Source organism: Brassica napus, chromosome C4 (genome assembly GCF_020379485.1).
Source record: "Brassica napus cultivar Da-Ae chromosome C4, Da-Ae, whole genome shotgun sequence".
Classification (NCBI taxonomy): Eukaryota; Viridiplantae; Streptophyta; class Magnoliopsida; order Brassicales; family Brassicaceae; genus Brassica; species Brassica napus.
Window position 1 is genome coordinate 44,063,379 of NC_063447.1, and position 15,161 is coordinate 44,078,539.

Sequence of the window (15,161 nt, forward strand, 5' to 3'; positions counted from 1 at the left end):
AAATTATAATCTGTTTTAATGCCCATCAATCTTGTAGCAGATGATAAAGCTGAATGACCATCTCTGCAACCTTCGTACAATGGTTGCTTTCCAGCATCCAACATATCATAAAATCTCCTAGCTTCTGCATTGGGTAAATCTTCTCCTCTAAAATGATCATTTACCATCTGCTCAGTACCTACACCATAATCTACATCCGTTCTAATTGGTTCTTCTAATCTAACCGCTGGCTGAGGTTCGCTAGTACTACCATGTTCATAATCAGTTTCCCCATGATGATACCAAATTTTGTAACTTCGTGTAAACCCACTCAAATATAGATGAGTCCAAACATCCCACTCTTTAATAACCTTTCTATTTTTACAATTAGAGCAAGGACATCTTAACATACCTGTTTTTGCTTCCGGTTGTCGGTGAACTAACCCCATGAATTCGGTTATACCTCGTTGGTATTCTTCCGTAAGCAATCTCGTGTTCGGATCCAAATGAGGTCGATCGATCCAAGAACGAAAATAATTTGAAGAAGACATATTTTTTATGAATCAAATTTGTGTGTAAATAGAGTAAGAGGGAGGATGAAGATATGGAGTGAATGAAGAGGAAGAGGAGTGCTTGTATTTATAGTTTAAATCCTGCCGACAGACCGAGGAAATTCCGACGGAATTCCGACGGAAAAGGCTAGTTCGTCGGAATTTCCTCGGAATTTTGTAAAATCCCCCAACGGCTCTCCAACGGCTATAATATTTCCTCGGAATTCATCGGTTTTTTCCGAGGAACACATTTTTTCTCGGAATTTCCTCGGAATATTCCGACAGATTGATATTCCCTCGGAATTCCGTCGGTATATTCCGAGGAAATTCCGAGGAAACCCAATTTTGTGTTTCCTCGGAATTTCCTCGGAAATTCCTCGGGATATTCCGAGGATTTCATTTTCCGTCGGAATGTCTGTCAGAATACCGCTGTTTTCTTGTAGTGTGATGTTAAGATGTTGCGAAAGAAGACGGTGCAGGATACAAATATTCGGATTAAGATTGCATGTGTTGCGCTCCTATCCTCTGTCCTTCTATCAATAAATCTTAATATGAAGATTATGAGAGAGCATGCGGAGGCGATTGAAGATATTGATGAGTTTTTCTGGTTTCCATAGGGAAGGATGGTGTTTGATATGCTAATGTCTAGCATTAAGGAGATGGATGAGATAACATTATCTCAGAATTCCATCGCTGTAAAGGGTTTTGTGTTAGCTATCCACTTGGTTGTGGTTGAATCATTTTCATCGCTGACTGAAGTTGTTGTAGAACATTGCTCCTCGTCCGAACCAGACAGTGACGATGACGATGATGCTGACGAATGTAGACAGAAACTTGGGAAAAAACACATACTCAGCCCCATACATGCTCGCCTTGTTGATTCCAAATCCGAGGTATATATCATTTATTTATCGGCTTAAACGTTATGTCCAGTAATCCAGTAGAAGTAGTAAATAATATACTTCATATTCTGACATTAGCGGTCCTTGAATGTAGGTCGCAGTAAAAAGTCTTATAAAAGAAGACCCGGCCAGACCCATCGATGAGAACAGTTCACTACTTATGTTTGTGATGTTATGTATCAACTTTGTGTTATGTATCGCCTTTGTAAAAGTTCTAATCTAATGTTGTTAACTGTCTTAATTAATGCAATTAAGTAAACTTTCTTTCTACGCGTATGAGTCATACGAAGGCGTAATGTGAAAGATGTAAAACATGATTTATGTATTTAATCATATATTTTTCATTACGTCACGTTGCAAGAGTTTTTCTATAAGCCATTTACATATAGAATATGGTACCAACTATAAATAAGTTTAAAATAATTTAGGCTCCTTATGATGTAAACTTCCCCCGACACTTCTCTGACATTATCTCTATACAAATTTGTATACAGTGGTGCACCCAGGCGCGTACAACGTCGAGGAGAGCTATTTTGGCAAGGCAAGCCCAACATTGTACCAAATCTTCAAATACATTCAAAATTTGCATCTTTGCCCAATTACCGCCCACATTTTGTATATTCAGCTAAATGGGCCAAAACTTGGAAATTTGCATCAGATGACTATAGAAACAAATAAAATTAGGTATATGGAAAACCACTGTTACAAATTCCTTAATTCCACAGATGCCTCTCAGAATATGAAAAGATTACGTCTGACAAGATATATGATCGTATCACATACACGCGCCAAAGCCAATAATTAAAGGTTTTCCTGTAAGAATAAAAATTGTTTTAATACCCTGGAAGATTGCAAGAGACCAAAGTGTCCAGTAAAACCTTCTCTCTTCCGTGAGGAAAAGACTAAAACTCCAAAGAATTTTCAGACAGTAATTTCAGATCTGATTGTTTTCAGAAAATGATGGCTTCCAAGATCTTCGACTTACGTGATTCATCTGAAACCGGCGATGATTTGGCGATTCCTGACATGATGTTCGTGCAGGGAGAAGAACCCCTCGGGTTAGGGTTCTAACTTACCAATCTTCTAGAGCCATAAACTTCATTCTGAATGCTCTACATGAAGATGAGGTTGAGGCTATTCGGGCATCGGCGTTTGGGAAGCTTGTGGAAATAGCTGAAAAACATGCGTTTTCGGGCAGATTTACAAGGTATTTACTATCTCGACAATTGAAAGTTAATAAGAAGCATGAAGTGTGGTTCCGGTTTGCTGGTAGTCCCATAAGATTTTCGTTGCGAGAGTTTGCAATAGTTACATGGCTTCCTGATATTCCGTGTTTTTAACGGTTTTAAACTCGTTTTGGAGCAATTAAATGGTCGGTTTTAATTAATGTTTTGGTCTATTTGATGCGTTTTGGTGTTCTTAAGTGTAATATGCAGGTTACTAGATAGCTTGCAAGAAAAGAACGCATTCGGGATTTATTCAGAAGCAAGATGGACCGAACAATGGACCGAATGAGAAGTATTGATCGCACAGGACATAGATCGACCGATCCATTGTCTGTGGATCGACCGATCTAGAGTTAAGAAGAAAAGCCGTACGGGTTCATGCACTGGATCGACCGATCCGACCACTAAGGATCGACCGATCCCACGCTCTACGGGCTCCACACGCACCAATGAGCTTTTCACTCCTTTTTACCCACTCCCCTCAATAATGGACGAAAAGAGAGGACTTTTGGGACTCAGAAAAGACCAGAGACGACCAAGAAGGAGATTTACAAGTTCTTGAGAGAGATTTGAGAGTTTTGTAACTTGTTTTGTGTGATTTGTGAAGATTTGTAAAGGAGTTCATCTCAAAACCATTTGGAGAAGATCTTCTGAACCTTTACTCTGTTTTAATACAATCTTATCATGTTTTCTTCATCAAAATCGTGTTGTTCTTGCTTAGTTATGTGTGAGTAGTCATCTAGTTGGATTTAGGGGTTCTCATAAGGGATTTCTTGATGTTTTGATTCATAAAACGTGTGTAGACTAAGGGATTACGTTTTGGTTCTTCATCTAATGGATTTCTTACTTCTTGAACTGTATGATATCAGATTGTTTGATGCACCGAAAGTGATTGTTTGAACTTCCGAAAATACTTTAGATGAGCAAAGTGTCCTTAACCCTCGGAAGTTGATGTTATTGCGCTTTGTGAACATATTGAACCTGTTCTTAATGCTTGTTTAGAAATTGAAACTCAGCGGAAGTTAGTGTGGAGATTTCTATAACATAGAGAATTAGCGTTACGGAAGTAGGTTAATTCTAATATCGTGTTTGAGTTCTAGACGGTTCTTAATATATCCCTGTGTCTGCCATTAATTGTATCTTGATTAAAAAGAAATCCCTGAGAATTCCCAATGCCCAACGTTTGTTTTAAAATAGTTTTCAAATCGTTTAAATCAATTCTTTTTACAGCTTGTTTATGTTTTGTGACACTAAAGAAAATTAAATAAAAACCATCAAAAATATATCTTCGTTCGCTGTAGCTATTAACTTGTCTGCAACTCTACGTGTGATCATCGGTCCCTGTGGATTCGATCCCGCATTACTACTGCGTACTTTACTGTGCACTTGCAGTTAGATAATCGGGTTAAAACTCGACACATCAAGTTTTTGGCGCCGTTGCCGGGGACCATTTGGTCACCCTAGAGTTAATGATCAGTTTAAGACTATAGCATTTTTTATTTTGTCTAATGTTTCTGTCTTTCTCTTTCTGTTTGTGTTTTCAGGTGAATGAGCGGATTTCATACTAGAAGCAAAGGATCATCGAATTTAATACCTTTGGAGTTAGAGCTCGGCCGCCTAGAGAGACAAGTGAAAAAGAAAAGACTTGAGTCCGCTGAAGAGGTTGAAATGGCTGAACACCAAGAAGACCAGTTTCAGGACAACCCGCAAAATCCAATTCCTGTAGATGAACGAGAAGGCAACAATGCTGGTGATAATCAGCAGGCTGGTGTAGCTGCAAGACAACAGGCTGGAGACTATGGCATGCCTAGGATGACGCTTGCACATTATGATACACCAGATGCATTCTATGCCGATCGTTCTGGGATTCGCCCACCTCCCATTGAGAGAAGAGACTTTGAGATCAAGACTGGTCTCATTAATTTGGTGGAGAAAAATCCGTTTCATGGAAACCCGTCTGAGGACCCGATGTATCACTTGGAGCATTTTGAGCGAGTCTGTGACACCAGCAGACATAATGGAGTTCCTCAAGGCGCTTTGAAATGCAGGTTGTTCCCGTTTTCCTTAGCTGATAAAGCTATCAGATGGTTAAAGTCCATCCCTCCAGGATCTCTTACTACATGGGAAGAGACAAGAGCTGCTTTTCTACAGCATTTCTTCACCAAGTCAAGGTCCACATATCTGAGAAGCAGAATTGGAAGCTTTCAGCAGCTTGATTCAGAAAGCTTTCATGAGGCTTGGGAGCGTTTCAAGGAGTACACACAGGACTGCCCTCACCATGGTTACACTGATGTGAGCTTGCTGAACATTTTCTATAATGGAGTTCATGAAGAGAGTCAAGATGCCATGGACACAGCAAGTAATGGTGATTTCATGACCAAGACTGTTGAAGAAGCTTACACCTTGCTGAACAACCTGTCATCCAGCAAAGCAAACCGCAAGTCAAGGTTTGACACCAGCCAGAAGGGTGTTGGTTATGAATCCAAGAAGATAGATGAGCTGAATGCCAAGATTGAGATGCTTCTCAAGAGAGATCAGAAATCTGTGAAATTTGTGGAGGAGCAAGGCTATCGTTCCTCACAAGAAACTGTTGGTGATGATTCAGATGATATGCAAGCTGATGTGAACTACATTGGTGGTCAAGGAAACTACAACAGAGGCTACAATCAGAACCTTGGATGGAGTCAAAATCAGCAAAATAATCTGTCTTACCGGAGCAACAATGTGGAGAATCCACAACATCAGTCCTACCCTCAGGCAGGAAACAGGCAGAACCAGAATCAGAACCAGAGTGTGTTCAACCAAGGATATCAGAACAGAAATCAATATCAGGGGAACAACTCGGGCAACTCAGGATTTCAGCAAAGGCAGCAGTACAACAACTACCAGAATCAAGGGAATGCCTCTTCGTCACAGTCTTCTCAGGATAACGAAATTAAGAAGATGCTGCAAATGGTGCTAGAAGGTCAGAAGAATAGCACTGCAGAGATAAACACCAAGGTGGATAACATGTATGGAGAGCTTAATGGGAAGTTTGAAGCTTTGAACACCCATTTGAAAGTTTTGGAAAAGCAAGTTGCTCAAACCGCCTCCAGCAGCAGAACAGCACCTGGATTTCTACCAGGGAAGTCAGAGACGAATCCCAAGGAGTTTGTGAATGCTGTAACACTTAGGAGTGGAAAAACGATTGAGGGATCGAATAAGAAAGAGATCGACCGATCTCAGGAACAGATCGACCGATCCAAGGGGAAGGAGATCGACCGATCCGGTCCATGTGGATCGACCGATCCCGTGTCAACGAAGCCAAATTCCTCTGAACCTGAAGAGGTGTATGTGGCGCCTCCTGCTTATGTTCCTAAGGCTCCATACCCATCCAGACCAAGGCAGAAGATCAAAGAACGTGAGTACGAGAAGCTAAAGAACCTTGTTGGGGAGTTACATGTGAGATTGCCATTCGTTGAAGCGGTGAAGATGGTACCTTCTCTTAAAAGGTACATGAAGGAGATTCTTACCGATAAGATGAGCCTAGAGCGTGGTGTGTTGATGCTCAATGAGGAATGTAGCGCAGTTCTACAAAATGTCATGCCTAAAAAGCGTGAAGATCCCGGAGCATTTGTTCTACCATGCCGCATTGGATCACTTACCTTTGAGAAGAGTCTCTGCGATCTGGGTTCAGGAGTGAGCCTAATGCCTTTCTCTGTCTCTGAGAGGCTAGGCATGACGAACTACAAACCTACAAGGATCTCCTTGGTCCTTGCTGACCGATCAGTGCGAAGACCAGTCGGTGTACTAGAAAACATCCCTGTTGGTGTTGGAAAGGGATATGTGCTTACCGATTTTGTAGTTCTGGAGCTGGAAGAGGAACCTAAAGATCCTCTCATTTTGGGCAGACCGTTTTTAGCTACTGCTGGAGCCATGATTGATGTACAGAATGGGCATATAGACTTACGTCTAGGAGACATGGCGATGAGATACAATGTGGAGAAGGTGCTGAAAAATCCGACTATTGATGGACAGACTTTCTGGGTTGATACATTGACTGAACTGGTGGAGGAAATGGATGAAGAGTTGCACACTGATGATCCTCTACAAGTCGCATTGACCCAAAGGGAGAGTGAGTTCGGGTTCATGAACCAAGAAGTGGTTGGATTTTCTGAGATTTTGGATTCAGCCTCACCGATTGAGAAGCATGTCGCCTATGTCAGCCTTGAAGACTCAGGCACCGATAAAACCGTCAAACCGTCATCCTCCCAACCAGATTGGAGTGAGGAGAATGCTCCAAAGGTGGAACTTAAAGCCCTCCCAGCTGGGCTGAGGTATGCATTCTTGGGACCGAATTCCACATATCCTGTTATTATTTGTGCTAACCTGAATAATGTGGAGACCGCTTTGCTTCTTTCAAAATTGCGAAAGTATAGAAAAGCATTGGGGTACTCTTTGGATGATATTACAGGTATTTCTCCAGATCTTTGCATGCACAAGATTCACTTGGAGGATGAGTCAAAGACGTCCATAGAGCACCAGCGAAGACTGAATCCCAAACTGATGGAAGTTGTGAAAAAGGAGATTCTAAAGCTGTTGAGTGCAGGGGTGATCTACCCAATTTCAGACAGCACTTGGGTGAGCCCGGTTCATGTGGTTCCTAAGAAGGGTGGCATCACTGTCATCACAAATGAGAAGGCTGAGCTGATTCCTACCAGAACAGTCACAGGGCATAGGATGTGCATTGACTACAGGAAGCTAAACTCAGCCACAAGGAAGGACCACTTCCCACTTCCTTTCATTGACCAGATGCTGGAAAGACTAGCCAACCACCCCTACTACTGTTTTCTCGATGGCTACTCCGGGTTCTTTCAGATACCCATTCATCCAGAGGACCAAGAGAAGACAACATTCACCTGTCCATACGGTACTTTTGCCTACAGGAGAATGCCCTTCGGATTGTGCAATGCTCCTGCCACTTTCCAGAGATGCATGATGTCGATCTTTACTGATCTTATTGAGGACATTATGGAGGTTTTTATGGACGATTTCTCAGTCTACGGTTCTTCATTTACCGACTGCCTTGCTAATCTGTGCAAGGTGCTGGAAAGATGTGAGGAGAAGAACTTGGTGCTAAATTGGGAGAAGTGCCATTTCATGGTGAAAGATGGCATTGTTTTGGGTCACAGGATATCAGAGCAGGGTATCGAGGTTGACAAAGCAAAGATTGAAGTTATGACCAGCCTACAGCCTCCTAGGACAGTGAGGGATATTCGGAGTTTTCTGGGACATGCCGGTTTTTACAGGAGGTTTATCAAAGACTTCTCTATGATAGCGAGGCCACTCACCCGTCTGCTGTGCAAAGAAGCGAAGTTTGTTTTTGATGCTGACTGCCTCGCTGCGTTTCAGATTCTCAAGAAGTCTCTAGTCAGTGCTCCCATTGTGCAGCCACCAGATTGGGACTTGCCATTTGAAATAATGTGTGACGCAAGTGATTACGCGATTGGAGCTGTTTTGGGGCAGAGAAAAGACAAGAAACTCCATGTGATCTATTATGCCAGCCGAACGCTTGATGATGCTCAAATCAAGTATGCTACCACTGAGAAGGAGTTGCTGGCAGTAGTTTATGCTTTCGAGAAGTTCAGGTCCTATTTGGTGGGCTCGAAAGTAATTGTGCACACAGATCATGCAGCCTTGAAGTACCTGATGACGAAAAAAGATGCTAAACCGAGACTCTTAAGGTGGATCTTACTGCTACAGGAGTTTGATATTGAGATCAGAGACAAGAGAGGAGCAGAAAATGGAGTGGCAGATCATCTTTCCCGAATGAGAGTGGAAGCTGAAACACCACTGGATGATACATTACCCGAGGAGAATGTCTATGTGATCACCTTGCTGGAGGATGAGTATTTGGATCAGGCTGATTGCTGTGTCATGAGACAAATTCAGGATGATCTCCCATGGTTTGCAGACTTTGCAAACTACCTATGTGCTGGAATTGAACCACCGAACCTGAAGGGGTATGAGAGGAAAAGTTCATGAGAGATGTGAACCACTACTACTGGGATGATCCCTTCCTCTACAAGAGATGCTCAGATGGTTTATTCAGGAGATGTGTTCTGGAGAATGAGATGCAAGGGATTCTTTTCCACTGCCACAGTTCAGAATACGCAGGCCATTTTGCAACATTCAAGACGGTTTCTAAGGTCCTGCAGGCTGGTTACTGGTGGCCTACACTTTTCAGAGACGCCCATGAGTTTGTCTCAAAGTGTGATGCATGTCAGCGGAAGGGCAACATCAGTAAGAGAAATGAGATGCCCCAAAATTTCATCCTTGAAGTTGAAGTTTTTGATGTATGGGGAATTGATTTTATGGGCCCTTTCCCATCTTCTTATGGAAATGAGTACATCCTGGTTGCGGTTGATTATGTCTCCAAGTGGGTGGAAGCAGTAGCCAGCAAGACAAATGACTCTAGTGTTGTCAAGAAAATGTTCAAGACAGTCATTTTTCCAAGATTCGGGATCCCGAGAGTGGTTATTAGTGATGGAGGCTCTCACTTCATCAACAAGACGTTCGATAAACTGCTGAAGAAACATGGAGTAAAGCATAAGGTAGCTACACCTTATCATCCTCAGACAAGTGGGCAGGTTGAAATATCGAACCGAGAAATCAAGGGGATTTTGGAGAAGGCTGTAGGCAAAACAAGGAAAGACTGGGCTGTGAAGCTTGATGACGCCTTATGGGCGTATAGAACCGCCTACAAGACTCCCTTGGGCACCACTCCTTTTAATCTGGTCTATGGAAAGTCTTGTCACCTACCTGTGGAATTGGAGTACAGTGGTTTTTGGGCAACGAAGTTGATGAACTTCGACATTAAAACCGCTGCAGAAAGGAGGATGGTTCAGTTGAACGAGCTGGACGAGATTCGGTTGAACGCCTATGAGAACACCAAAATCTACAAGGAAAGAACTAAGGCGTGGCATGACAGAAAGATAATCCCGAGAGACTTCGCTGCTGGAGACAAAGTCCTTCTGTTCAACTCTAGACTCAAGCTATTTCCTGGAAAGCTTAAGTCTCGTTGGTCCGGACCTTTCACCATCACAGAGGTTAGACCTTATGGAGCTGTTGTCTTGGAAGAGAATGGGAGGAAGTTCACAGTCAATGGGCAGAGGCTAAAACCTTACTTCACAGATGCAAAACCCGAAGAAGGAACCAACATTCCTTTATCGGAACCTGATCTCACCTAAGGACAACAAAATAGTCAGGCTCGCGACTTTAAACAAGCGCTGAGTGGGAGGCAACCCACATGGTTTGATTTTCTTTCTCTTTTGTGATTATGTTTTCTTGTGTGAATTGATTTTTGGTTGTGTTTTTAGATGATTTTCAGGCATGTATCACGATCAGGCAGAGATCGATCGATCCAACCAGAAACAGAACGGGCGATCCATGTAAGAGGTCGGTCGATCCGTGTGAGGTAGAGCGGTCGATCCCCGGAAGAGGATCGGTCGATCCGACTAGTATAGATCGGTCGATCTAAGGTAAGTATTGCCCGGTTTGATTTCACTTAATTTAAACCGGAAAACACCCATAAAACACCCAACTCGCGAAAATATCGATAAAAACACATAATATTTCATCTTCCTCTCCTCTCAAACTCTCTCAAACCTCTCAAGAACACCAAATTCGATTTCCATCATCTTTCATCCGATTTTTGTAATTCTTGGTGCTAAACTCATTAGTTTTTCAAGCTCTATCCGTTTCTACCATCAGTTTTCATCAAGACACAGGTATGACTCTCTAATTTTGGAATCTAAAATCGCCCTAGGGTTTGATGTTGGGGAATCTCCGAATTCTAAATGGAATGGCATCTAGGATGGTTTATTTGTGATGATTATACTCATGGGTTACCTTGATTGCCAATTTCGTGGGTTGAATTGAGATTTTAGAGAAATAATTTCCAATGGTCATAATGTTGATAAAAGTTCAAATTAAAACTGAAATTCTAATTGTTTGAATGAAATACTTGAATATCCATGATGATTAACACTTTGCAGCATGATTTCTTTAAGCAATTATGAATTTGGAACTGAAAAATAAAAATTTTAATTTTGGAGTTTAATTGAAAAACGAAAATTGGAATGGAGTGTGATGTGTTATCTTGAGTTTTGAGAAGAGATGTGTGCTAAATTTTTACATGTTTAGGGGATTGATCAGAATTGATTTTATAAGAGTGTTTTTCTATTTGTCTCTTACTTGGGTTTTGATGAATTAATTTTGCAGATAATGCCTAAGAGACAGAAGAAGAAGGGTGAGCGTGGGAGTTCCTCGGTACAGACTGCTAGGCTCAGCACAAAGGGCAATTTCCGAAAGACGGATAGGTCTCATCCTGCGAATCGAGAGATAACCCAGCAGTGGGATATACATGATGATGATTTCTACGAGCAGATGAGGGGAGTGGAAATATGTCCGTCGCGCTTCGCTCACAGAGACACTACAGATGCATTGGGGATAACCGAGGATATTGAAGCCTTGTTCGAGAAGATTGGCCTGGGGTACATCTTCGATCTCCACTGTGATTGCTATGCTGATTTGACCAGGCAGTTCCTCGCATCAGCCCGCCTCTACCATCCTGACGAGGACAACCCGGTAGCTGATAAGGCGATGTTCTCCTTCATTGTGAACAGGCAGTTCCACTCCATGACCATCTTTCAGCTGTGCGACGTCTTTGGGTTCGGGAAAGGACGTCAATCTTGTGTTCCTGACTTCCCGGAACACAATGATTTCTGGAAATTCATCGCTTCAGGAAACTTCATCTCTCGAGAGGCCAAGCAAGCTAGAATTCGTAGCCCTGTTCTGCGATATGCAGTGAGAGTGATCAGCAGTGTTATCTATGGGAAGACAGAACCCGCTGCAGTGACAAAAGATGAGCTAGCTCTTCTGTTCATCGGGGCTGGACACCTATGGCCTCAGGGCGCAGACATTACCTATGTTAGCGGGAAGGACATAAACATAGGAGCTGTGATCGCGGAGAAGCTTGCGTACTTCAAAGTTTCAGACACGAAGAGATGTGGGTTTGGAGCGGTTATCACACGGATCTTAAGGCAATGTGGAGTGTTTCTTCCACCTTTTGACAGAGTGGTGGATAAGAAGGGGATGCATCAGAACTTTTTCGACATGAGAGCACTCATTAGCAGCCACTACCTCACCGGCCCTTGGCGAGGTAGCATCGACAAGTCAGCCCCTCATATCTACCAGTTCCATGACCCACAAGGGAGAGAGCAATTTGTCAAACTACCCTATACCGCCATCACCGAGCTGACTGATCCAGGTGCTCTCATATTTCTACCACCGCCTGCATTTCTCTGCGCCAGACCCGCGACACTGAAGAAGAAAGGAGTCGCATCATCATCGACACACCAGCAGGCACCACATGATGATATAGAGGAGGAGCCTGAAGATGAGGAAAGTCTTTTCCCCACGGATTTCACTCCGTATATGCTGCCACCAGCACCTCCCGCTACTGCATCCGCTGCTGAGATCAACGCTTGGTCCATCAAGAGCCATCAAACCAACAACTCCATACTGCTGAAGATGTGGAAGGGAATCTGCAACATTAAGAAGGGATGCGCATCACAGCCAGCTGTTTCTGGAGATAGCGATGACGACTCAGGCGCTCACGACACCGCTGCTGGACCTGAGGCAGCGGAGGACTCTGATGATGATGGAGCATTGGAGAGGCGCTCGAAGAGGCGCACTGACCGCAACGCCTGATCGGTAATTCCTCTTGAAATTATTTTCACACCGAGACGGTGTGAAGTAAGTCTGGGGGAGGATGCTACTTATGTACCATATTGCATTATTTCTTTCATTTTCTTAGTTTATCGGATTTGCTTGTTTTTAAAAAAACTCTCTACGCATTTTTATCAGACCCTGTGATGATTATTAGACTATTTCCTTGTGTGTTGTGCATTACATTTCATATTGGCCATTTTTCAGGACTGTTAGCGCAGACAAACCGAGGAACCACTTGACCAAGCAACCTCTCCTTAAATCTTTTATCAAGTCTCGATGAATTGTAATCGACTCAACTATTTTTGACCATTAATGAATTTAATTTCTTTTGACCAGGAATCAACATCAGGAAACGGTACACCATATACACATTCAGGATTTTCTTTACCACATTTTACCACTCTTTAATAATCCTGAATGGCCAGACTCATCAATAGTTTGGTACCACACCTACACCTTACCCTTTTATTTCATCTCCATGCATTCTTACACACTGATCATATGTGCATACATGTGCAAAAACAATGGAGAGATTAGGGTAGACATGGTTCATCCGACTGCTTAGGTAGGATCGGAACATTTAGGTGGTTAGACACGGACCTGTGTGTCTAGAGGTGTAAATAGAAAAATTGGGTGTTGTAAGTGTGTGATTGCATCGCAGTGTATATATTCGATTTCGGTTTGTATAAGTTTTCGTTCTGAAAAAAAAAAAAAAAAAAAAAAAAAAAAAAAAATCCAGATATGAATCGATTGATTACCACAAAACATTTGCAAGTAATCGGTCGATTCTAAAAAAAAAAAAAAAAAAAAAAAAGTTCATGTTTATATCTCATTCAGTAGATTTGATTTAGACATTTTATTTTTATTTTGTGTACCAGAGATGATGCGTTGTTTAAATTTGGGGTTAGAGTTTGAGATTTGTTGGGTTTTGATCATTTGAGACTTGAGCAGTTCGAAAACGTGGTTATCAATATACTCGGTTTCTCCAGCGATTTTGCATAATGTTTTGCATTTTTTTGTTATCGCTGATACCCACAAACACTTGAGCCTCACCTAATTAAACACTAAAACAGCCTCCCAAACACCGAGCCCGTTATACCTGATGGAGATATCTTTGGTGGAAAGGTCACGCCCTTTTTAATGAATGTAAAGAGTTGATTACTTGAAACTGAGACTTGCAGGTCTGAAATATGGAAAGGTTTGCGCGGTCTTGGTGGGGATTTGGAATGAATGCCTTGACAGTCTCTGATTTAAGTGGTTAGCGAAATCACAAGGTAAGGTCTACTGAGGGTTAGTGAGCTCCCAAATTTTAATCCTCTTTACTTGAGGACAAGCAAAGATTCAAGTCTGGGGGAGTTGATATTCCGTGTTTTTAACGGTTTTAAACTCGTTTTGGAGCAATTAAATGGTCGGTTTTAATTAATGTTTTGGTCTATTTGATGCGTTTTGGTGTTCTTAAGTGTAATATGCAGGTTACTAGATAGCTTGCAAGAAAAGAACGCATTCGGGATTTATTCAGAAGCAAGATGGACCGAACAATGGACCGAATGAGAAGTATTGATCGCACAGGACATAGATCGACCGATCCATTGTCTGTGGATCGACCGATCTAGAGCTAAGAAGAAAAGCCGTACAGGTTCATGCACTGGATCGACCGATCCGACCACTGAGGATCGACCGATCCCACGCTCTACGGGCTCCACACGCACCAATGAGCTTTTCACTCCTTTTTACCCACTCCCTTCAATAATGGACGAAAAGAGAGGACTTTTGGGGACTGAGAAAAAGATAAGAGACGACCAAGAAGGAGATTTACAAGTTCTTGAGAGAGATTTGAGAGTTTTGTAACTTGTTTTGTGTGATTTGTGAAGATTTGTAAAGGAGTTCATCTCAAAACCATTTGGAGAAGATCTTCTGAACCTTTACTCTGTTTTAATACAATCTTATCATGTTTTCTTCATCAAAATCGTGTTGTTCTTGCTTAGTTATGTGTGAGTAGTCATCTAGTTGGGTTTAGGGGTTCTCATAGGGGATTTCTTGATGTTTTGATTCATAAAACGTGTGTAGACTAAGGGATTACGTTTTGGTTCTTCATCTAATGGATTTCTTACTGCTTGAACTGAATTGATCACTTAGTTCATGATATCAGATTGTTTGATGCACCGAAAGTGATTGTTTGAACTTCCGAAAATACTTTAGATGAGCAAAGTGTCCTTAACCCTCGGAAGTTGATGTTATTGCGCTTTGTGAACATATTGAACCTGTTCTTAATGCTTGTTTAGAAATTGAAACTCAGCGGAAGTTAGTGTGGAGATTTCTATAACATAGAGAATTAGCGCTACGGAAGTAGGTTAATTCTAATATCGTGTTTGAGTTCTAGACGGTTCTTAATATATCTCTGTGTCTGCCATTAATTGTATCTTGATTAAAAAGAAATCCCTGAGAATTCCCAATGCCCAACGTTTGTTTTAAAATAGTTTTCAAATCGTTTAAATCAATTTTTTTTTACAGCTTGTTTATGTTTTGTGACACTAAAGAAAATTAAATAAAAACCATCAAAAATATATCTTCGTTCGCTGTAGCTATTAACTTGTCTGCAACTCTACGTGTGATCATCGGTCCCTGTGGATTCGATCCCGCATTACTACTGCGTACTCTACTGTGCACTTGCAGTTAGATAATCGGGTTAAAACTCGACACATCACTTCCATGTGGTAAATATCCTAAGA

The 15,161-nt window shown here is 41.9% G+C and overlaps 2 protein-coding genes and 1 non-coding gene across 3 annotated transcripts; 2 read left to right on the forward strand and 1 right to left on the reverse strand.

Moving 5' to 3' along the window:
- The first annotated feature begins 808 nt into the window (after positions 1-808).
- On the forward strand, positions 809-1,779 carry LOC106351834. Its single transcript, XM_013791564.3, has 2 exons — positions 809-1,423; positions 1,527-1,779. The coding sequence occupies exons 1-2, from the start codon at positions 1,154-1,156 to the stop codon at positions 1,653-1,655; spliced, it is 399 nt and encodes a 132-aa protein (XP_013647018.2). The 5' UTR covers positions 809-1,153; the 3' UTR covers positions 1,656-1,779.
- Positions 1,780-4,836: 3,057 nt separating this feature from the next.
- LOC125586688 lies at positions 4,837-4,943 on the reverse strand. The gene has a single exon (XR_007323223.1). It is a non-coding gene; the product is annotated as a small nucleolar RNA R71 (small nucleolar RNA).
- Positions 4,944-7,377: 2,434 nt separating this feature from the next.
- Positions 7,378-9,953, forward strand: LOC125585537. Its single transcript, XM_048754799.1, has 3 exons — positions 7,378-7,821; positions 7,936-8,674; positions 8,986-9,953. Exons 1-3 carry the CDS (start codon positions 7,378-7,380, stop codon positions 9,885-9,887), a joined length of 2,085 nt encoding a protein of 694 aa, XP_048610756.1. The 3' UTR covers positions 9,888-9,953.
- Positions 9,954-15,161: the final 5,208 nt, after the last annotated feature.